The 25,556-nt window shown below is 35.8% G+C and overlaps 1 protein-coding gene across 2 annotated transcripts in view; it reads right to left on the reverse strand.

The window, feature by feature from the left end:
• Positions 1–202: 202 nt before the first annotated feature.
• Positions 203–25,556, reverse strand: part of AUH (AU RNA binding methylglutaconyl-CoA hydratase) — a 112,408-nt gene continuing 87,054 nt past the window's right edge. For both annotated transcript variants that reach the window (XM_026792898.2, XM_026792897.2), the window contains 4 exons: positions 5,282–5,469; positions 3,962–4,012; positions 2,155–2,202; positions 203–1,394 (listed from right to left, as the gene is read on the reverse strand). In XM_026792898.2, coding sequence (XP_026648699.1) covers positions 1,317–1,394; positions 2,155–2,202; positions 3,962–4,012; positions 5,282–5,469 — 365 coding nt within the window. In that variant the 3' untranslated portion in view covers positions 203–1,316. The remainder of the gene's footprint in view (positions 1,395–2,154; positions 2,203–3,961; positions 4,013–5,281; positions 5,470–25,556) is intronic.

Consider the following 25,556-nt stretch of genomic DNA (forward strand, 5'->3'; position numbering starts at 1 on the left):
TTATAATCAATTTACATGTAATGATATGTCTAAATATGAATTTAAATGAGTTCTTGTCATTTCATGTTGATGAGCTGCTTTATCATCATAGATATGGACAGTGACCATAGCTAATGTTGCAGAAACAGCAAAGCATGCACAAGTTCCATGAGCCAATGGCAACCCAGCAGGAATAAATTTGTTTTCATATAAAAAGACAGCCTTGGACTGCTAAGCCATGTTTATTTTCCAGTCAAATTAACAAAAATACTTTCTACGAGGTTATTTCCAGACATTTGCTATATATGCTGCATCCACTGCAAATACACAATATGAATCACAAGTTTTCTTACCTTGAAACCTACTGCATTTCTCTTGCAATGCATGAAAAGAACTCTGAGGCCAACACAAAATAAAGAACCTTTCACCATCATTTCTGTTGTACATAAATATACATTCATAAAACTTGCAAAAGAAATATTCTGGAGATTAAGATAATTCTAGGTTCTCTTACAGCACATTGGTCATATCCCCGCACAACCATCTTTAATACAATCATCAAAAATTTAAAACAACTGGGGTAAATGAAATAAAGTTCCATTGCAGTGTTGATCAGATGATATGTTGGAAAAACGCAAGACAAAGACAGGTTTAACATACAAGAATGTGTAATTAAAGGCTGGCCTCAAAAATGTCTTCATTTAATACAATTAAATGAATATAATGGCACCAACTTTATCAAAAGGACACCATTAAGTCCTAAAGTGATTTTCATTTTGCTTATGATAGAGGAAGTAAGATAAACAAAGCTTAACATTTTCTAAATTATAATCCTTTTCATTTCCCCTAGCTTTATTAATAATATAGATATTCCGACAGAATACTCAAATATAATTTTTACTGATATACAGAATCATTTAAATGCATATTTGGTACAATTTCTTATTTTTGGTGTTCAGTAGTTGCTTTTGTTTTGATAAAATGATATAGCAGATTTATGCTTAACATCACAGATACATTTTTTCTATGTAAAGAATTACAGAGCTTTTTCAGTTGTGGAATGATATGTTTCTACATGTGAAATTTTAAAAATGCTGCATGAACCTGTAACTTTGTCATTACACAGATCAACCATCAGAAATTGTAATGAGCATGAGGTGACACACATTTCTATCTTGGCTTCGTACAAGTATGGACACATTCAAAATGTTGTAATATCTGTATGATTTGCTGTTACTTTGGTGATTGTGATATTCCAGGTGCAGATGCAAAGTGCACCTTAATGGTCCTCATAGAAGTACTTTTATCCCCCTGTATTTTAAAGGCATCAGATTCTTTTATTCTCCCTTGTAGCGAGGAGGTCTCTTCTCCTTAAATGCAAGAAGGCCTTCAATTCTATCTTTTGTTGGGATGGTCTGCAATGAGCAGAGTAACAATTCATTATTGACAACAAAAACAATACCAAGAAAAATATTTTCATACAAATCCTAGTTCTTCAATGCATCCAAGATACAGGAATGTATCAGGCACTTCAAGGGCATGACAAAAGGCTGATGAACAATTTGGGTGGAGAAAGGAGTACCTTTTCTCCAAACAGATTAGTTTAAAAAATTCTGTAGGATTTGAGGTTTGTTGTGGTTTTGTTCTTCTTTTGGGGGCGGGAGGTGGGGCAAAGAAAGGAAAGTGGGGTTTGGGCTTCTTGAGGTTTTAAGTTTGGGTTAATTTTGGATTTTTGGGAGGGGGGAGAAGGTTAATAATCTGATTACCACATCTTAAATAAGCATATAATGCTGATGCTTCTATTTCCATCATAACCATTTTTATTGGTTAGCACATATGTCACTAGTGCATGTGTTAGTGAAGCGTCCTTTGTATTCTTTCATGTTAAACCAAAACAAAGCAAAAGCAAGGCAGTTCTTGGACTGGCATGGTAGTGTATGACTGGCTAGGTGTATGGCTTCACCCTAACAGTACTGGTACTGATGTGTCCTGAACTACATCTCCTCCCTTAAATTTCTTACAAAATCAGACCAAGTAAATGGATGTTTAAATAAAATGCCTAAAAGTTTGCAGAAGAAATCACAAAGCAATATCTAGTTACATTTCTGCATGTTTCACAAAAGGCATCACAAAGCCTGTTTTCTGTGTTCTCTTCATGTAATCATATTTACATACCTGAGCATAACAAGCTTCTTCAATTGCTAAACCTGTTACTAAGTCGACCTGAGGAAAAGAATACAATGGTTTTTACAAGAATTTTTATTTATTATATATTATTCATAATATCTAAATTACAACTCACAGCTAACATAAATATTGTGTTTTTATATGCCATATACTAAAATACTTGTGCAAAGTTCTTCTACTACTATAAATGCTACACTGACATGTGGTAAGAGTGGTTAGTATTTCTGTAAATGACTCCTGATTTAGCCACACAACTAGCATGCACTACACTCAAAAAAAGTCTGCTGTTTACTATAAGTCATCTGGTTAGGTAGAAATGATTACCTGTACATTTATAATAATTTAATTTACTACAGAGGAAAAGATGCACTGTATGATTACATAATTTTTCTTCTGAAACAATGTACCTTCAAATTGTCATATAACAATAGGATAGCATGCCACAAAATAAAAACAAATTCAAGTTCAAAAGGATTTAAAACAGAAAAACAAAGATGACTATGTCTGTCCTGCATCATCACCATAATTATCTATGTTTAATACATTTCTTTTCTTTGTGAGATGTCCTGAACAGTTGAAAAGGCTGAATTTTAGCCTCGTGATTTCTCCATCTGTCTTAAGCACCAGATGCTACAGAATTCAGTAGCTCTCCCCTTGGCCACTGGAAGGACTAGGGCTATGCACCACAATCAGTCTTCAAGGGGAGATAAGTTATAGCATAAATTATCAAATGAAGCCATGAAATCCGTACCATGGTAGTTTTGTAACAACAGCTTGGACAACCATTTGGCTTGATTGGTTTTGATACAGTAGATCTTGTCTTGGGCCTCAAGATTGAATTAGAGATGATCATTCAGAGTCCATCTAACCCTATCATCCCTAATTCCCTAAACACCATTATTTCGACCTTTCAATCCACTGTATCTGGCAGTCAGATAACTTAGCTTGTAGCATTTTGAACCATGGGTATTGAAATCAATCTCAAATTCCACCATTATTTGCTGTGGAAAACTAACATACTCTGTTCAATGGCATCTGAGTTTGATTCTCAGGCCACCACTTACTGGTACTATGCGTTGCTGAGGTCACTGGGTTTTTTTGTGACTTTTAAGAAAAAAGGACAAATTCATCGTCTTGGACTCATATGCTGCACATGGTATGATCCTCTTTCCCTTGTAACACGTTGAGCTACAAAGTGTTTTGGTGCAGAGCCTAACTTCAAAAATGAACAGACCTGCTGAACTCAGCATTAGGTTATGTAAAACTAAAGTAAAACACATGTCCAGATGGGAATTTAAATGAGCTTTAGAGCTAGGTCAATAGTGTGGCAATGGAGTGGTAATCAGAATCAAACATGAAATCAGGTTCCAGGTACAATTTTAACACTAACTGCTATTAAACTATTTTTAAAAAATAATATGCCCTTCAGCCTTTGACTTTATTAGTTACTAAACACTGAGAGCTTGACAGACTTAACAGAGTATGACTTGATAATTTTTCCCACCTGAGATTTGAAACACTATTTGTTCACAGTAGTTTATGTTTACTTTCTACTATTAATAATTAGCAGATTACACTACTCTTGAGGTTACTGAGCCTTGTTACAGAAATCAGCATCTCAGCAGCCTGAGATTTAAAAAATTATGTTTCATTCTTTAGAAAGTTTTGACCAAACTGACTTTGAAAGACTACACAACAATAAAATAAAAACAGTTCTAGAAAGAGAATTTCACCTCAGTACAACTGTTGTCAACCTGACTTCCAGCCTACTCTCATTGAAAGTACAGATCCTTACCTCCATTCCCTGATTGATAGCCAGTTTTGCAACTCTCATTGCTACTGGTCCCTAAAATGAGAGAAAAAGTTTATTTACATGTTATCAAAACCTGCAAGATTTATAACAGAAGAGTCTGCACATAATCCTAATTGTATATTAGGATCATCTAGACTTTGGACTTTTGTTAAATTTACAGTATATAAGTCATATATCCTAGATTTTATCACTGTAGTAGACGCTTCTAAACTGATAGTTTGAATATTAAGAAAAAGTAAAACTATTCTATTTTCAAAAGAACCTAATTATTGTGTTTGGTTTATGCTTCAAAGGTGCTGAGTGTGTCCACATTTGTCAAGCTTTATCAATTTCCTTCAAAACAAGGCTCAGAGTGGCCACTTTAAGGTACATCATTATGGGTTTTTGCAAGGTCAGTCCTATATCCCTACTACTGCACAATGGAGACATGTGAAAATATGTAATCATGAAATAAAATTCACTGATGCAAGCTTCAAACCTACAGAATGCTATTGCAAAGCCTGCTCTGGTCAAGTGATGACACTCTCCCATGAGCAGCTGAGATCCCCAGTAAGCACAGGGATTCTCACATTTGCCTCCAATGTGCTGCAGAACTGCAAGACATCTTTGGGAATCATCTTAGTCCTGTGCATATTCATCAGCATCAGGTTCTGGATATTCAGGCCTGTTGATTTGGGAAAAGCCAAACGCTTATGAGACAGTACTAATAAAAAATTGTAACCGTCAATCAACTTTCCAGAACCACTGTATGTTAAAATTTTTACTGTACTTTTATTCTATCAAGGTGCTTAAGACACAAATAACCACCAATAAATGCCATGCCTAAGCTGTAACATTTTACATTTCAATGAAGAATTTTAGCTGTTACACTTGTGATCCAATAAAGTCATTCACTAATTATTTTCTTTTTCTGCCTTCTATGAATTTTCTAATAAGGATGTTTTGCCTCTCTTCTGAGGAGCTCCACAGCAACAAAGTAATCCATTAAAATAACTGCTATACTAAAAATTAAACCTGTATATTTTTCTTTTCTTGTTTAAAAGTTGAAAGCCAGAATATTTCATGAAAACACAGACCAGATCATGGCAAGATGAGGACTGATGGAGGTTTTTTGTTTCACTATGAAATAATTACCAAATAATACCATTCAATATAAGAGAGAAAACTTCGGATTACTTCTTACGTAATTAGCACAGCTTTTGATACATAATTCTGTGACAGTTCTCTTTAATACAGCTGTTTCTTTTTCAGTGTTATTATTTGGTAAAAACTAAAAACCAAAATAAAAATAATTTGTAATACCTGAGGTAAGAATTCTCTCGCCAGAGCTAATGCTCTTCTGTATGCAGCATCCCCTGCTTCATTCTGTTCTACCACATGGCTAATCAATCCTATCGATTTTGCTTCCTCACCATCTACAATGCGTGCAGAGAAGATTAGTTCTTTTGCCAATGACACTCCAATTGTGCGAGGTAATCTTTGTGTCCCCCCTAGAGTTTGTAAAAAGACAAAATGCAACTATTAGTTTCCCATGTATCTATACCACAAATGTAGATGCCTTGCTCATCTCAAGTATTTTTATTTTAAATTCCACAAACAATTACACAGACATACAGAAATTCAACTAGTACAATGGCAATATTAAGTACCTTCTTCACTTTTTCATACCACATCTAAATTAAAATCAATTGCCCTGTTTCTTAGAAAGACATGTAAATAACTGAAAATAGGTCCTATTACTAGAGATTCTGTTCTATTACAGACAAGTTATCTTACTTGTATCAGCCAAAAGCTGAAGAAATACTACTTGACAGTAATTAACACATCCAAACCCTCTGTTTCTTTCGAACACTACATATTTTTATGATATAAATCACCACTTTCAAAGAACTATACTTAAAAAGAAAATATACCTTAATAAATCCATTCTAGAATTTGCACCTTAGGGACAATATTTACAGGTAAATGAAACTAAAAGTATTACTAGACAAGGTCTTTAAGAAGCCGTGTTTTTTCCTCATCTTACTCCTGCATAATTGTTACAAAATTGAAGCGTGATTACAAAAACTAGGGAAGAACAATGACAGGTGCAGATCAGTGGAAAAAAGCATCCAACTTTACAAGAGTTAGCCTTTCCTAGCACGTTTAAAACTTCTTTGACTTATCAGCATTTTCAGAAAGTCAATAAGCAGTAACTACATTAACCAGAAATGAAGATTGCTTAGCTGGACTAACAATTAACTTCTGAGAACTAACAAATAGTGAGAATGTGGGAATAACCATCATCAAAATGGAAGACATAGATTCAAATCACTGAAGCACATGTTTATGAATTAAGACAGCAGAAACAGCCTTTATCCAGGAAAAGGATTTTGAAAATCACAAGATCTACCATTTTGACATGGATCTGAAACAAATACTCAATTTACAAAAACAATCTGTAAGCAAAAATTTCTTTCCAAAAACTTATTTCTGCAAGATCATGCTAATATATTTAAATGTAAATATATGTATATATGCAAGAGGAATATTTGTAGGAGTTGTGCAAAGCTGGGCAGTATAACACTGTGCAAATGTGTGTTCAACTAACAAAATATTTTAATTTCTACTACATAATGTGGACTAAGCCACCAGTATTTTATTCAAGCCATTCAGTTCTCAGTGATGTTTCCTGAAAATACTTGCAATACATTATGAGATAAATAAACTGACTGGAAACAAACTAAATTTTTTGTGATTTAATAATTCAGCTTTCAACTACTATTATTCTGAACCACAAGCTTCAGTACTACTGTATTTTGTTCCATAAAATCAGATCTGCCTTTCAACATCTTACAAAATACAAAATTGTAGATAGTTTGGAGGATTTCTGTCTTTCTAGAATAGTACAAGATGATGGTATATAACAAAAACTGAGTTACATTTTCCAGTCAAAAACTGGAGGAATGAAAAAAATTATTATAACTATTGAAATAAAATTTGTAGAATAAAAGCATTATAAATACAAATAATGTGATATTCTCTATGATCCTGCAGTGCTTGAGAGGATTTTAGCAAGTCAGTCCTAATGGTCAAGGGCAAGAGACATTCAATAAATTCTGCTAATTCTGCTAATTTCTAAAGCTAAGTCATAGTGCTAGGGTAAAATTCTGCTACCAGCACAATATAGGGACATCTTTAAGAAAGGGGCAAGGGATGCACATACACGAAAGCAATCCCACACTGGATCCCAAAAAACACTACAAACTCTGAAGCATAAGCCTTCCCTTCGGCCTTGGCCTGCCTCACTGGTGACATTCATGGAGAATGACTAAAGCGGTATCTATCAAATTTATACCAGACCTACATGCCAGAAAAATGTGATCTGTATTTTCAAGAAACTCACTGCTTCTGATACTGAGCTGTTCCACCACTACCATCCCCACCAAACATTTACTGGGGTTTTTATTTAAACATTGAATGTCTTTTAATTTCTTACCCAAATAAACTGTCAACTAATCAACATCTATTCTTATACACATTTTAAACACACATTGGAACATAGCAAATGTCTACCTTATTCTCCTTAAAAATATTTTAGTCACAAATTATTCCTTTCATGGCAGCCATGGAATCTAGAAAAGCATCCAGTTTGGCTTTTGATTAAAGAAAATTTGTCCAAATCATAAGACCTGAAACCATATGAGGCTGTATTTACTGACTCTGCATCTTCTGCCTCTTTCTTGCACGTATTCCTAGTATTTTTCTTTACTTAATTATCTGCCCCTTCCTTTACTGTTTTATCTCTTGTATTACTGCTTTACCAGGAAATGCTGAAAACAAAGTTTCATTGAGCAACAATATTTCATAACTTTGACCAAACAATGGATATGTTGAAGCATGAAAGAGTGTTTATAGATTAAAAAAAAACTGTTCTTGCCAGTGTCTTACACAATAATGATTAAAGAGCAAAAAAAAGCAGACTATAGTTGTTTGGCTGCCTCCTACACTGAAAAGCCTTTTAGCAGAGGAGCATACTCTTTGATTAATATTTACAGAACAGGAACCAACAATTCACTGCATCAATCATACATATTCACTAGTAGGGGTAACAAACTTGCACACACAAAAGCTGTAAGACCAAATTAATCAGATGTAAACAAAACACTATAATACATCCACCACACTGAAGCTGCATCCATTTATGAAGAAAAGATGGAGTATGCCACAGATAGATGTTCTGTTTTGGTAATACACAAAGAACACACAGTGTCTGCCAGCTATAATCAGAGCTAAAGGAAGTAACATCCAGTCTTCAAAGACATTACTTAACCAAGGCATTTCATCTAAATGTAGTGCAGAATTTGATGGGAGAATAGTTGTTTCATCTTCACAAATTTAATGACATGTTATTTCAAGGACTAGTGATCTGGTACTACTCACTATGCTGATAAAAGCATTTAACATACAGTTGCAGTGTAAATGTGTTCTTACCTGAAATGGTATAGAGTCAATGTTGTAATAATTGCAACTAGCATTTTTAGATACATTATTTCATATTTAAAGTTTGTTTATTGTGAAAAGACACAGTAAACAAAAGACTGCTAATTTCTAGTATAAAAACTATTGAACAGTATTTAAAAAAATTTAACAAATAGTTGATTTTGTATGAATATTTATTTACTGTGAGTAATTCATCATTTACAAAATATTTACACAACTGGTTTGAATTAAGGGAATTACGTGATAAATGCCCAAGAGTATATCCAACAAGATGAAGCAACCAGCTTACTGGAAACAGATTCATCATTCTGGCAGAGAATATCTACAGTCAGTAGTTTCTCATAGCTGACGGCACTGTCAAAACATATTGGAAAAAATCATGTTCTGACAAAAAAAAATCCAAAATTTAATTCAGTAATAATCATGTTTACTAAATCAAGTAAAAACCAGTCTTCCTTTCCTATCCTATCCTATCCTATCCTATCCTATCCTATCCTATCCTATCCTATCCTATCCTATCCTATCCTATCCTATTCTTTGTTTGATTCACAGCAGATGAATTAAACTGACAGGTTTCTAGCTTTCTTATTTTAAAGAGCACACATCTTATATTTTATTAATAATCAGTGGTAATAATCAGTGGTGAAACCAAAACAAGTCATCCACAACTTTCTAATCAGAAGTAAAATGTATCCTTGTGATTTCTTTTGCAGAAAACTCTAAGCAGATTTTTTACTCTTCCATTGAAGCTCATAAAAATATGGAAAGCAGAAAACTACTATTTATAATAGTTAATCCTCAGCAATGTAAATCCACAAAAAAACCCTAATATGGATAAAGTTATTATTTTAAATAATATATTTATATTTAAAAGTATAACACTTTTCAGTCATGTTATGTCCTATCTTAAAAGTCTGTAAGAAAAAAATATGTAACAAACATGGGGTCCATTATTAAAGTACCTGCCATCTGTTGCTAAGTTAAGAAGTTTTCAAAATACAAAACATGCTAAACTCTAAACACTGTACCTAGATAACATTTAACACCAATTTTCCAACAGACTATTTCCAAGATTAGGTCTCGATCCTGAGAAGTTGTGTATGTTTTAGTTAATTTAAATCCAGGTATCAATCTTTATGGGCCCAGGCATTCCCAATTTTGTCGCAGAAGAAAACATCAAGAACCCTTCTCCAGCACAAACCAGAGAACCAGCTAACAACCAAAACCAGCTTAGACTGGGAAAGACACCCATAAAGATGCAAAAAGATGACAGGGTGAAAACGTGATGGAGAAGAAAAGAAACAAAACACTATTTCTGTAAGAGGAAGAAAAGCACTGAGATGACAAAGAGCAGGCGGTAGGTAAGGCCAGTCTTTTACACGGCCGCTCAAGTTATTTGGAAAAAGACTGGAGATCTGAGGAAAGACTGAGACAGTGGCCTGAAGCTGACTCAGAGGTTGCTCCAGGGTCTGTACTGACTGAGGAAAGAAGTTTTTTTAGCAAAATTTCATAGTAGGTTGCCCAAAGGGCTCACACAAGTCTGGCTTGTCAGTCAAGTCAAAGAAAGCCCCACAGGCATGCCAGACACAATCTCCCTAGTCAAGGTCCAAGAGGCAGGACAACTTGCTGTATATGCCAGCCTGGCTGTGGCAAACCCCATCTCGAAAACAGCCCACTTAATTTGCAAATCAGTCCTTAACTTTCACAATCCATTCTATTCATCTGCATCTGTGGATTGGTTTATTTAAAAACTGATCTGAAAAATACCTACACCAAACCGCCATGTGTGGGTGGCTTGAAGATGACAGCTTAAATCAGAAGAATGCAGTACTTGGCTGGAAGATGTATGAATGCTTAAGATGCATGAGAGGAAGTGTAAATACACTTTAAGAATTCACTAGGAGTTAAATAATTACAGCTTTTGTATTGAAAGATGAAATGGTCATGTAAATTAGAAAAACTAATTTATTTTCAAAATAAGTAATTGTCTTGTAGATTGAGAAAACAGAAGATGGTTTCCTAGCAGATGGCTGCGTACATGAAATGGATGGAACCAAAGAAATGCACCTGGAACCCAAAGTTTATAAAATGGACTCCACTTCAAAAGGGATTCTGCACCTGTTATAAGGAACTCACTTCACATTTCACTCACAAACATGGTACAAACAACTCCACTGTCAGACAAAATACTGTTTGAGAAGCACGTATCTGTTATTCCCCATAGACACCCAGGACCTGCAACTCCAGGCAAAGCTAATGCACACACTGACAATATTATTTGGTTTTAAACTGAAATTATTTGAGGGAAAAAAAGAACAAAACAAACCAGAAATGCCAAAGACTGTTCATCTACTTATTAACGTCTACTTAAGTGTACACGAGTGCAACAAGCATGAGCACACAGAGATATTCAGTAAGACCATGTGCCTTCCTGTTACTCCATACGGGAGCTTGGTATTTTATTTGATGATGCAATCAGTCACCTTAAACAAAATTCAGAAGTAGATACACATAAAAACATAAGTCTTCTTGCTGCAGATAGATATTAATGGCCCACAAGAAGGCATTTTCTAGTTTCAAAATTACACCCACAGATTTATGAAGTCATTACTCAGCTGTAACAACAGGTAGGAGGTTTAGATCAGTGCTGCACTGAATGATCATACGTCACAAATCATGTGGGATTCATGTGTAATATTAAGTAAGAACTTCTATTTAACTTGAATTTTAAACAAATAATTTTTCTAGTCCATATTCTTATACTTTTCAATCAACTATGAAAGCTAAACTTCATTTAATATGAAAATCAAGACAAGAAAGAAACAGACATGAGAAAAACTTTTATCCTTACCTACGGCAAGTGAAAGAGAAAAATTAATTACCATGGTAGTACCCTATTTTACTTATATTTTTAATGAGATCACAATCTGAAATTGGATCAATTACTATAGTTTTCAATGGATGGAACTGAAATGAATAAACAATAAGCACAGCAAAAAACAGACTAATAAATCTGTAGTCTTCACTGCTTAAAAGCAAGTGACTTGAATGTTTTCCTCACTTGAGTGCTCTTCTTACAGAAATGTACCATTTTATTCTTCCACATAGCAAAGAAATCTGCTAAACCCCCCAACCAATTCCTATTCCTTAACTCTATTCTTTCTCCCATCCTGACTACTATCAAATTAATCTGCTTTCAACTCTTCCAGAGTAATGAGTTTTTAAGAATTGATGTCTGAAATTATTCATCCCTGAAATTCTGTGACTTGAGCAGCACTAAAGAAAGGAGAATTGGTAGTTAATACGATGGAAGCTCAGGGAAAACGGCAAAGTCAATGTGACAGCAGGAGGACACAATCTCACCTGGTTCAGCTACCAAATCCCAAGAAGGCAGAGCACTCTCTCTACTGATAAATATATGTCAAATTAAGTTGTACATGCCAAGCACATTTTTCATCTTAAGTAAAACATACTCCCAGCAGAAGATGCATACACTACAGCTACACTGCAGCTTACCTAGTACTTAGGCTATAACATAACATCTGCAACCATTTGGGGGGGGACTTTGAAAACACAGATTCTACAAAAAGCTGGCCAAATCTTTCAATACTGGCATGCATTAATATAGCAATATGCAATGCAAAAAGGAAACTGTTCCATAAATTGGAACATGAAATACATTAGTATCAACATTTCAGTTTAAAGCCAGTTCCTGTGCAACAGTGGACCTACTCCAATAAGCACAAACTGGTATTTTGACGCTTTATTGTCTCGGACTCCTCAAAAATTTTTCCTTAACTTCAGCTCTTCCATCAGCTTCTTCGTATTTTTTAATTCTTGAAAAAAAACCCAGAAATCAATATGTGAGAGGAAATCAACAAAGAGACTAAATAAGCAATTATTCCCAGTAGTCATCTGACAGATGGTTACAACACTACAGGAATAAAATACATTAAGAAAATACCTTTTATGTTCCTCTTGCCTGCTTCTGTGACATAGCAATACAGGACAGAAGTCACTGTTTTTAGCATGCAATGCAACATATATTGTATGCAATGGCAAGTCTTTCCCCCACAGATGAAGAAACTAGCGCTAATTATATTCTTCTGTCACCTAATCAAGCACACATGAGTTGGATTTAATGGATCTTTACAGTTTTAAGGATCAAGAAATTAGACACTAATTTTGTTTTCCTTACATCCTCCATCCAAATTCCAGAAAGAAAGACATTAGGGGCTATATAGGCATGAGGTAATGAAGAAATGAACCCATATCAACAGCAAGAGCTAGAATAGCTGCCCTGCATCTGTGGGGGCCTTCACTGCACTTATTAAAAAACTTACAAATATATTTTAATTAACATAAGTCATTAAGAATAGTTTGTATAAAAGCCACTAAGCCTCAACAAGATAGGGAACACCACTCATTTCTGACTAGCTGGCTTCATCCTGCTCTTCGGCAGGACTATCCTGAAGTGAGCAGAGCCCACCACTGAACACTTTGTGCTTCTACTTGTGGCTACAGCCCAGCTGCTGGCTCCTAGTTTCTATCAGGGCACTCCTACATGCAGATCCTTTGACCCTTCTCTGGCAGCAACCCATCTGGCTTCACTAAAGATTCAGTGCTTGAGCTCTCCCAAATCCCCAGTAGGTTAGAAACATTTTACTGGAGCCTGGAGACATCAAAAGTTCTATTACTGCCTAACTCCTTCAGAGAACACATGGCATTTGAACAAGAAACTAAAATTTAAACAGAAAATCTTTAAATAAAGGAAACTTTTCTCTTGAAATCTGAAGAGAATAAGGGAATCTTTAAGGAAAAAAATGTTAAATAACAAGCCTTGCAAGAATCCATTAGCCTGCACAGCCAGAAATTTGATGAGCAAGCAGGAGCCTACATCACCTTCTTGGCCTCACTCTCTTTTTTTTCTCAGATGAAATGGTATTTTTAAAAAGACTGACTACTTTTGCTTCATTTTAAGCCTGTGATGTGTTTCACCCTAGTTACTGCCAGCCTTCTTCCCTATCCAGATTCAGTTGTAACATTTATTCTTCTTGGAAGTACACCACTGAAACATCTCAGAAATTGAAAGCATTTATCACACCTCCATTTTTAATCCTAGTCAAACAGGGGTGTATCTTACTATGCACATGTAATTGAAGGTCACACAGAGAGCTGTAGGTGTTCTGGGGAGCTATCTGGTGAAATACCAAAAGTAAGACAAGCTTGCAATGTATTAGCATGACCCTTATGCCTTATTATGTTACAAAACATAAACATGATTTTGAGACAGTCTACTTTGTTCTCTCAGTCTCTCTCATCTATTTCCTTGTCATACAACATTATTTCTTTAGGTGTTTTTAAGATTCTAAACCAACATTTTTGATAAAGCAAAAAAAAAAAGTAAAAAAATTCTGAAATAAAACAAACATTATAGTTTTACAACTTGTTTTTGGTTGATAATTAAGTGCAGGTATTAAACTGAACCCCCAGAATGTTAATAGTCCTACTTACACCTGGAAAAAACTTATTAAAGCGAATTTATCCCTCCCTTCTAATCTGTTGCTTGTAGATAAGACACGTACCAATTCTTACCAGTGAGATTTGTGTGAAAGGAAACCCTGGTTGTTTGAACAGACAAAAATAAAATATAACTAATATAAATTACACCATTAATGCGACAGTGATCATACATGGTAGTCACACTGAATGTGTGGAGTATCCTTGAACAGAGCAATTGTTTAATTGTTTTGCATGGATAATTCCCCAGTCCTAGTAATAAGTACAACCTTATTGGTTCATAACAGAACAGAGGGCTAGGTGCAGCTGTGAGCTCAGGCTGCTAGGTTTGAATCCCACAATCTCAACCTCCTTTGAATAAACACAGTCACAATCCCCTACATGGCTCTGGCTTGGGTCCCTATAAATGAGACCAATGGTGTTTCCTTGCAAACATGATGAATGGGAAAGAAACAACTACTTCCCCCTCAGAAATGAAGAAATGTTTTCTGCAAATATAAACTATAGACAGCTGATGCTCAAGGCACACAGAAAGGAAGGCAGGGTATGAGGAGAAAAACATTTTTAAAGTAAAAAACACTGGGAAATTGGGGGTAGGGAGTAAGCCTGAAATTGTAGGGAGTTAGAACAGATTACTCTAATTGGAAGAAAAAATTTCAGTGACTCTGTACAGAGCTTCTAAATGTCTCCTTTTTGTGCAAGATCATCACTCTACTTCCTAGAAACTGAGCAAATAAGGGCTTCCTTTAGCTTTGTTGTTTTCTAGAAATGTCCAGAAAAAAAATCTTAGGACCATCCAAATTTCCTCTGGCCAATAAATATGTGCATCATTTTGCACAGTCAAGGAAGCCAAGAAGCTATGAGGACCACATAAGGCCCAAGATAAGAGGATAATTTCAATTTACCCATAATAAACTACAGAACTCCTTCTATCAGGAATTCTTCATATTAGCATATTAAACTAAAAAGTCAAAATTAAACTACTTTCTTCTTCCTTTTTATTTAGATAAATCAAGTTTCAATGCAGTTATTCATATTTCTTGATGCTCAAATGCAAAATAATGTCAAAATATGCACCATTCTTAAAACTATGTCAAGTACATTGCACTCTGTTCCAGTTTTCTTTACAGTTTCACAAAACTGCCAGAGCAAGAATTAGCCCAGAATTACTCAAGAGAAAACTTAGATTAACACAGTCATCTGATTAACACGTCTTCCCAAATCTAAATTTCTTATTAAAATATAAATAGTATTAATATAGAGTTATTAGCATAAAGTTACAAAGGATTAACAGCTTTTGTTTTCATGATGAAAAATGGAGATAAAAAAGGAAGACAGGAATCTACTATTTCTGGAATGCAGAGATTTGCAATAGTTGGCTCAAACAAATCTCCAGAGCCAGAAAGGTTCTCTGAAATAATTAAGGAAACAGTACTCCATAAATCATTTTGTTCTGCTTGTTTTGTGGTGAACTAACTTGTGCAGCTGCTCTTCTGAGACAGACTACACAATTGCCATTTCATTTGTTGAATTTTCTGTAGGCTGAAGAAAAATTCCAGACATAAGAGTGAATTCATTAGGAGTTCGGAAACTATTTTTCTTTCTCAAATAATACATATATAAATGAATATGAGATGGAAATAATTAGATTCTGTACGCTTATTCAGTAATGACAGATCTCCAAATAAGTAAACTACTCAATTAAGACAGAGCTACACAATTCATACTGATATAAAAGATATATTTTTAATTTCCTTCAGATTAACATTGACCATAAGTAGACTGAATTTAGTGCTCAGTCTTATGCTGGCCTGACACATTGATGTGACTTACTTCACAATTGTCAATCCCATGGCAGCTGAAAATGGGGCCAAAACAAACTACCAAGCTGTACTCCAATATCAGAGATGTCAGATGTTTCATATATCTTTACATTTCCTAGCTGAGAGATCAAGAGATGGCTTAGTTGTGTTTTCCAAGTACCCGTCATATAATGCCATGATAGCAACTATACAATATAATTCAAATATTTTTGAACAATTGCATTTTATCTATAACAGGATAAATGACACATAACTGTATTTTGTATGAGTATCCTACTGTACCTCTGGAACAAGTAAGTTTGACTATCCTTTAAGCTTAATCAGGTGGTTTTGGTTTTGTTTATCCTTTTTAGTAGAAACAAAAGATTATAACTTTTGATCTTCTGTTCCTCTAAACCCTTAAGTACTTTATAATGTAGTAAAACCAAAAGTTTAGGCTAATATTTTCTATCTTCTATGCCTTAAAACTCTTTAGTAGTAATGGTTCTTAAACATAGAAAATGTCCACTTGTAATAGTCATAAATGAATAGTTGAGAGGGTTGCTATTTTTAGGTATTAATTGACACAAAAAACTGCTAAAACTTGTATGCACTGACAAAAGCTTTTTTCCTCCCTGTTTCCTGCCTCTCAGTAACAGCTCATACTCTTACACTCCCTACATGCAAAGACATGGATTTCTTTTGCTTGAAGGCTAAATTTTCAAATTCAAACCAACTGCTCCAGAAGTATAAAATAGGTTTAATATTTTCAGTTTGCTCTAACACATTATATACATATCTGTGAACAAGGGAAGTGAGACACATCAGAATCTGTTTTGCAGCCTCTGTGATCATGACTAATCCAAGTCCAGTAATCACTGTGTAAAGGCTAAATTGGCTTTTCTAAAAGCAAAGTGGTGGAATCTAATATGATATGTTACAGCAGATGTGGAAGTTTCAAGCTTAGAAATCTGATTACACCTGTTAAAATTCACGAACTATCCAGGAGAATACCTCAGTGTATCACAAATGGACTAATGTGAGTTTATTTAGAAAAAGTAGACATTAGTATTTTTGTTGCCCACTTAAAATTCTGTCTAAAAAGTCAGGATAATTAGGGGATGAAGGAAGTTGTTTGCTGGATTTTCATCTTGTTAACAAAACAAAGCTGTTTATACCTCTTCACTACACAGAATTTTTGGAAAAAGCAAACTACTTATCATCACCACAACACAGTTTCCTCATAGATACTACTGAAATCTATTTCCATAACATTCCTGTAGGATGAGGCTTATCACCTTCATGTACTTTTTATATGGAGAAATGAATAATTGTTTTCCCAGGCCTAGGCTAAAAAATGTAAAGGAATGAGGGAATTATGTTAATTTTACATAAGCAGAAAACGAAATATACAAAATATTGAGTATTAGATAACCGAAGGAAAAAGATCTACTTTATGAAGGAGGGGGTCAGTGAAAAAATGAATCATGTTTCATAATGCTTATGCACAAAGGAGATAATTTCAGTCAAAAGGCACTACAGTGACAGCTGAACTTGTTAGTTTCACTGACTATCATTAGGAAATGTGAATTTACCAGTAAGTGGAGTATTCAGGCATACTTTTCTTAGAGCAGAACACAGGTGCATTTTCTGTAAAAGCAGCTCTGCTTCCTATCAGTTAACGTGTGTAACTCATTTAAGTTCACCAGACTCTTCACTCTGAGGAAGCTTAGCCAAGATGATGGTCCATCCCACACTGAAGTATTGGCAAGATTATAGCTCTGCAGTGGACTGAGCAAGATAAAAATGTTAGGTTTAAGAAGAAAGAAGTACTAGGCTACGTGGGCAGTTGACTGCAGTACACCAATCTCTGGCCAAGGTGAATGCCCAAGGCCATTAGCCAAAGGAGAAAGTTGGCCAAGAAGCCCGGCAGCTCTTCAAGGCCCAGTGGAGGGCCCAGGATCAATGGCTGCTACATCAGCAGTTCCAAAGCCCCATTTAAGATAATTCTCAGGCTTTAGATATGGTATGGAAAATCTATGTATGAGACAGAAAGGTTGCATAAACAGCTAGCCAAAAGTCTAGAAACCTGCAGACCTCATACAATTAATTTCTTACCTTTTTATTTCATTTCCTTCTGCCATACCAACTATCATTCTTAGGCTCTTCAGTCGTCTTTATCATTCACCACAAAAAAAAAAGTTTCAGTGCATTATACACAGCTTTGTTTCCCTCCTGGAATTACTGTCAATTTTGTCTCATCAATCTGATTTAATTATGAGATTAGGTTTCCCTTGTAAGTTTAGCAGGTTAAAGTTGAAGGTTAATACCTTTCCTGAGTTCTGCCGATTTGTAAGAAATGGGCTGAGGTAGCATTTCACACCCTACTGCTCAAACTGTGGAAGTGAATCCGAAACCTGTATATGGGGATCAGGTAACAGTAAGAGAGTCTGCAAAAGAGTAGATGTTAATTATCTCTGGCAGGAGGAGAAACAGCTAAATGCTACTTGGTTCAATTTTCTAGTACCCCCCACAGGTTAATACAAAGGAATAGCATTTGGCTTCAAAGTGAATGGCATATATATCCTGCCTAATTAAAATGAAAATAAGACCAAAGGTCTTTTATGTTGTTATTAATATTTAATACAATATTTCTAGGCTTCTGTGTGAAGAGAATACCAAAGGGAGTTGTGACTGTATTTCACCCATCTCCTCAATTTCAGGAAATGATAGTATCTTTTGCACAATACCATAGTACCTACTATTATTGTTGGGATTATACTTAATAGTCTTCCTTGTTTTCAGTTTCTTTGCATACGTATCAAGTTATCCAGACAACTCACACTCCTCTGGTCAAAGAGATAACGTTGACAGTTCATTTAATTTAGCTACTTTAACTGCAAACTAATCTTCCTAAGATAAATTTGGGTTTCAAAAATAAATATGGAATTTTGTGAGCTCTCTGAATTAAGGTGCTATATTTTCTATTTCTTATTGTATTGTCTAACAATTTTGAGCTTTCTAGTATTGTGCAGTTTTCATTTCACACCCATATTAACTTCCTTTGTATGAAACAATAGTGTAAGCAGATTATTACAGATCTCATTTTTCTTAAGTGCTAAAAAATTTAAAATCCATTTAGAAGTTAACAGTAATATAAAGAACCTTAGCAATATGATGCATTTATATTTCTATTTCGGGCAGTGCTTGTAGCATCATCTTTATTATTATAATATAAAATTTCCCAATACAAAATGTTATTTTTATTTGAGCATAGTCTCTCAAGTTTTTAAGAAGTTCTTTCCTTTATAAGTATTACAAAGAGTCCAGCAATCAGTTCATATTGCTAGACTAGTCGTACATTTTCCTAATTCAGCCAAAAAAGTTCAGCTGTACCTAAGAATGAAGGTCATAGGAAATTGTGACTTGCTCAAAAAAGGAAAGTAAAGAAAAGGAAAGGGAAGGAAAAGAAAAGAAAAGGGAGGGAAAGGGGAGAGGAAAAAAAATAAAGCCTTGTTTTGAGTCACTCTTAACATTTTGAGATTGGAATACAGAGTTAAATTTGGCCTGATTTTGGTAGCAGTGTCATTTGCAAGTGGCACAATATATTTGGGGAACTTTCAGTCTTAAAAAATTTCTCATTATGAACTGCACCAGTATATATGCCCATGAAATGAAAGAATATACAGAATAAAGAATGAATAGCTGGCTTAAAACTTTACAAGCTATATTGTACAGTTTTGTGCAAAATTGCATCTAAGTAGCTAAGTTTTGGGTGCTTCAATTTTCAGTCTTCGCCAAAATGCATTTTATATATGTCTGTATAATCTTCAAGGCATTGTCCCTGTTTCTGTTTTTTCAGAATCTATATGAGGAACCATATAAAGTAGACTTTTTGAGGAAGCATATAAAGCATATTATCTTCAGCTGCAAGGTCCTGGATTTCTCTGCTGCTAAAAGAGAACAGTAAATTTTTCCTACAGCAATACTGAATGCCATGTAGAGCACAGTACATACTGCAGTTGGAACTGCTGATGACAGAAGAGTAATATAACCTGCAGGATGACTGTATGGGAGGATTCAAAAATATCAGACTGATTTATATTGAACTAAGAAAACTCAAAGTTAATTAAATAAAGCAAGTTAAGTACATTCTAACTGAGAATCATTTGTGTCCACTCCACACAGCTTAAGTAATACTTTTAAAAAGTAAATTTTGAAGTGACTCCTTATTCCAGCATAGTGTCTTCAAAAAAAAACTAGCTGCATTCCCAGCTCCGTAAGGGACTGTGTTTTAGCAGGCACAATCATCTCTGGTATGTTCCCATTCAAATGTTTTTGATGGACCATCTGTCCATCTGGACACTCTGTGCCCTGCCCTTTTTCTCATTTCCTCGCTGAGTTATCAGCCCCAATCCCCTCCTCAGTGCTGCGGCTGTTTAACTCCCTCAGTTTTTCTCTCCCTCAGCTACTAAATCTTATCCTTCAAGTTCTAGGATCACCTACCTATTTCCTCCTCCTAAAAAAGCTAATGTAACTCCTCCCAAAACCCCATTTCTTCTCCAATTTTGCTTCCTGTTGAAGTACAGTTTCCTACTAAAAAGGTCCTGAGCTGTGTGTTCCTTCCATACAGTCCCTATGAGCTGTGAATATCCATCCACTAGGGTGTTCTGCATCCATCCATACGCTGTAATATGGTGTGCATTGCAAAAGGGTAACCAAGAGCAGAGGCAAACACCTAAGATTTCTGCCCCGGCACCTGACTTCAGCCTCTCAACACAAGAAGAATAATGCTCAGGCCTGGACAGAAACAAATAAATATCATTGGGAAGCAGCAGACAAATAAATAGTACATGAAGACTCAATTGCTTTGCTTCAGTCTTCAGTGGCAGCCTCTCTTCCAACAGCTCTGAAGTGGTCACACCACAAGACAAGGATGGAGGACCAAAGTTCCCTCATTGTAAGAGATCAGTTCATCACCACCTGAGGAACCTGAACATGCATATAAGTCTGTGGGACCTTATGAAATGCTTTACAGAGTCCTGAAGCAATTGGCTGATGAGACCCTGAGATGAGATCAGTTGGTCAGAGTGTGGCGCTAGTAACACCAAGATTGTGGGTTCAATTCTTACATGGGCCATTTCACTTAAAAGTTGGTCTTGATGATCCTAGTGGGTCCTTCCAACTCAGAATATTCTGTAATTCTCTAATTATGTAGTTGCCAAACCACTCACCATGATATTCAAAAAGTCACATCATTCAGGTGAAGTCCCAGGTGGGTGAGAAATGGGGAACTAGTGACCCAATAGCCTCACTTCTACTTCTGGGAAGGTCATAGAATGGATCCTTCTAAAAACTCTGAAGTACATGTGGAACAGGGAGTTAATTCAAGGGAGCAAGTACAGCTTCATCAAAGTAAGTCCTGCCTGACCAACCCAGTGACCTTGAATAATGGAATTACTCCATCAGTGGACAAAGAAAGTTATCACTTACCTGGACTTCTGTAAAGAATTTGACACACTCCCCTTTAACATCCTTCTACCTAAACTGAAGAGATGGATTTGATGGGTGGACTGTTTGGTGGATGAGGAATTTGTTGGACAGTAACATCCTGAGGACACTGGTTTACAGTTCAATGTCCAGATGGACATCGGTGACGAGTGATCTCCCTCAGGGGGTCTGTACTGGGACCTGTGTTGTTTATCATCTTCAGCAATGACACAGGAACCAGGATCAAGTGCACCCTCAGCAAATACGCAGATGACACCAAGCTGAATGGTGCTGTTGACACACCTGAAGGATGGGATGGGGACCTAGACAAGCTCAAGAACGGGACTCATGTGAATTTCATGAGGTTTAACAAGACCAAGTGCAAGGTGCTGTACCTGGACTATGGAGGCTCCCAGTATCAACACAGGCTGGGACAGATGCAGAGCAGCCCTGCCCAGAAGGACTTGGGGGTGCTGGTGGGTGAGAGGCTGGACATGAGCCAGCCATGGGCACTCCCAGCCCAGAGAGCCAAACGTGTCCTGGGCTGCATCCAGAGCAGCGTGGGCAGCAGGGCAGGGAGGGGATTCTGCCCCTCTGCTCTGCTCTGGGGAGAGCCCACCTGGAACCTGCATCCAGCTCTGGGCTCCCAGCACAGGGAGGATATAGACATGTTGGACTGAGACCAGAGGAGAGACACAGGAATGATCCAAGGGTTGGAGTATCCCTCTTATGAGAAAAGGCTGAGAGAGTTGGGGTTGGAAGGCTCCAGGCAGATTTTACTGTGGCCTTTAAATACTTCAAGGGAGCTTATCAGAAAGAGAGAATTAGTAGGGCCTTCCTACTGTAGGGCAGTGGAACATTATTTAATGGTTTCAACAAAAAGCGGGTAGATTTATACCAGATATAAGGAAGAATTTTTTTTTTTTACAGTGAGGGTGGTGAGGTACGGGAACAGGTTGCCCAAGGAAGCTGTCAATACCCTACCACTGAAAGTGTCCAAAGCCAGGAGGGATGAAGCTTTGAGCTCCCTGTTTTAGTGGAAGGTGTCCTTGCAATCTGTCCAAGGAATCTCATGTTGTCTTCTGAATATCTTGAAGCTTTCAGAGAGAGGTAATAACATCCATTAAAGCTATTTTTTGTGGGTTTTTTTCCATATAGAGTAGTTCTCTATCACATATCCAGTATTGTCTCTTGCAATAATCTGACTTCTTTAGAGATGAAACTGAACTACACAGCAATCTCTCTTCATCACACACAGCACTACAACCAGAATCAGTGTCAAACAACTGATTCTGTCAAACAACTCAACTCATATTATATTTATTTCATCGTACCCTTTTAATAGTTTCAGATAGAAAAAGTTAAAACAGAGAAAATAATAACTATCTTTAATTTATTTATTTTAAATAGATTAGTCAATTTGTAGTGTACTTTTCAAAATCAATTTTGAAACACCAATGCCATTGAAACATTAGAAAATCGACTTTGTTTTCTAACTGCATGTGTCTGTCTTTCCAATTGTAGAAAATCACAGCTGCAACAAATATATAATATATACACATTATGTATATACACATATTTGAGTCACTTTGAGATAGCATTACCAATTAGGTTTGTACAGAGCTCCTTCTGGCTTTTGGAAACTTTTTGTGCCAAGAAGAAATTATAATTTTTATTGACATTCATAAAAAAACAATGGCTTGTGTTTAAAGCAAATTAGTGAACACTACACAGAGAAATGTAACATCATATTTGCACTTGTTAAGAGTGATTACCCTTTGCATTTGCAAAGTACACCAGTGTTTGACATGAGATGTTGGAGAACTTGTTAAGAGCGATTACCCTTTGCATTTGCAAAGTACACCAGTGTTTGACATGAGATGTTGGAGAACTTGTTAAGAGCGATTACCCTTTGCATTTGCAAAGTACATCAGTGTTTGACATGAGATGTTGGAGATGCATAGATCTACATCTCCAGGAAATCAGCTGGTACCTTATATTCAAAACAATCACTTGCCTTAGCAATTTGTTGAGTTGAAGCTTTACAACTTTTCACCCTCAAGAGCACCACAGTGAAAGAGATGAACTCCCTCAAAATATGAACCTTTTATACAACAAAAGTTCTCAGATGCAAAATGAGGAAATTCCAACTGGAAAACTAAAAATATGGCAAGAAATCCTGAATATAATGAGCAATTCCTTTGCCCTCCTGAGCAGTCACTCAGACAGTTTCCTCAAAAACCTTACTTAAGAAAGGTTCGCTCTTCACCACATAAAGATTGGTATCCACCGAAGTGTTTCACTTTCATTTCTGAAGCTGAGATATAGCAATATTCTCCAAAGTTTTGCTCTCTCAGTCAGGACAAAAATAACACATGCTAACGTCATACTTAAATATATCATGTCCCTAGTACAATCTTGACATATATTTATGTAAAAAAACCATGTACCTACTGGTATGATAACCTTTCATGCTTGCATTCTGTATGTGTCACAGAATTTGTCAGCACTGGGGGCTTTCCAGTTATTTTCTTATTAAAGTTAATGGAAACGGAAACTTAAAAGGGCAAGCTCGACATAACTGTGGGCATAGTGATGCATACGTTAACAGGAGATACTAAATATCTTCCAGAACAAGCTATACAAAGTGCATTTTCCTATTCAGTACAATCTGCAGCAACACAGTTTGATGATAAAATGTCATCCATCTGCATGCTTCTCTAAATGCTCCAATACCCTCCTGCATGTCAAACACCTTCTCTTCAAACTTTTAGCTTCTGTTGACACTTCATTAGGGAACATTTTGAAAATCCTCTTGATTTTAAATAGATGCATTTTGAAACATAGAGTCTCTGGAAGGCTTTTAGCAATTCTCTCTTGGTTTTGGATATGAAGCTAATTTTGCTTCTTTTAACTGTAGTTTTTGTACACTCAAATTTTTGTACACAAAAACCCTCAAATGGCAACTCAAGCAGCACTCTAGAACCCTCCTAGTCTCCTAGCAATTCATATATTGATGACAGGGCTGAACTAAGGACCTTAAGGCCTCCAAAATCCATTCCTCAGCAAAGCCTTGGCATATGATTTTTAAGCTGAGACATCAAATTCATTCAAACTCTCTGCTGCAGAGCTAATAAATTTTACAGACTCTACTATGAATTTAAAAACCATGTAGACTTCAGAAGAAAAAGATCTTAATCAAGCAGGTAGGACACCTAAACATATAATGCTGTGTATAAGCTCTGACCAGAAAAAAAGAAAAAGAAAAAATTTTAAAAAGAACCAGCACCTTTGATGATCTGCTACGTTTCAATCCAATTCTGATTAGGATTTTATTATTTTTACTCATATCACCCTTGCATGTAATTGCTCATCTGTTTGCTCAGTGAAGTTGTACAGGAGTGCTCCCCTAGCAGCATAGTGTAGGTCAGGATGCTCATGCTGCACAACTGAGACCCTGTTTGCCCTGATGTTCAGGTCAGGAATTGTCAGAATCCAGAAGTCAGAATTGTGCTAAGGTGTCTAAAATTTTGATGCATCTGGTCCAGCATTAGTTTTCAATTCTCTGATAAATTTGCTGCAGTTTTTTCGAATGCCACAGATAATTTGTGAAATTCTAATTTTAGTTCTGACACATCATTACTTTCCTCACAATCATTTAAGATTTTTAACAGACACACTGCACATATTCATCTACTGCCGACATAAAGGTAGTTCCTATAGAAAATCAACAACTGAAAGGATATTTTAGATAGCTGTATAATATTTGCATTTTCTGTCTGTCCAAGATTTTTCTTCTGGTCATTACTATCCTAGCTGTAATGTATTTTATATGTCGGAATATAACTTCTAAAACTATTCCTATAACGCACAGATGAAACTGAAATGAAAAAGGATACACTTTTCAAAAGTGACAGGACTAAAAGTATACAAACACCAATTAGAATTCCGTAGCAGCAGATGTCAGTATTTTTCGTTCATTTACTTCTAATTCAGAAGTCCCTGACCAGGTGACTGAACAGTAATATTTTCATCATCAGTTTCTTTCTTCTTTCGTCTCTAAAATTAACTTTCCAAAAAGAGATTTTTGTAGTACTTAAAAAAACCCTATTAGATGAGGCTTTTGACCTACATACAAGTAATTACATCTTAGGATCAACTAGAAGCTGAAGAATGAAACAACATACTGAAATTCTTTCTTTGCTCTTGTTACATGTCAAATGCAATTTTTTACAAAAGTAACACTCAGACGGTATTTTGTTCCTCTATCACTTAAACATCAT

The sequence above is a fragment of the Zonotrichia albicollis genome, chromosome Z (genome assembly GCF_047830755.1).
Source record: "Zonotrichia albicollis isolate bZonAlb1 chromosome Z, bZonAlb1.hap1, whole genome shotgun sequence".
Classification (NCBI taxonomy): domain Eukaryota; kingdom Metazoa; phylum Chordata; class Aves; order Passeriformes; family Passerellidae; genus Zonotrichia; species Zonotrichia albicollis.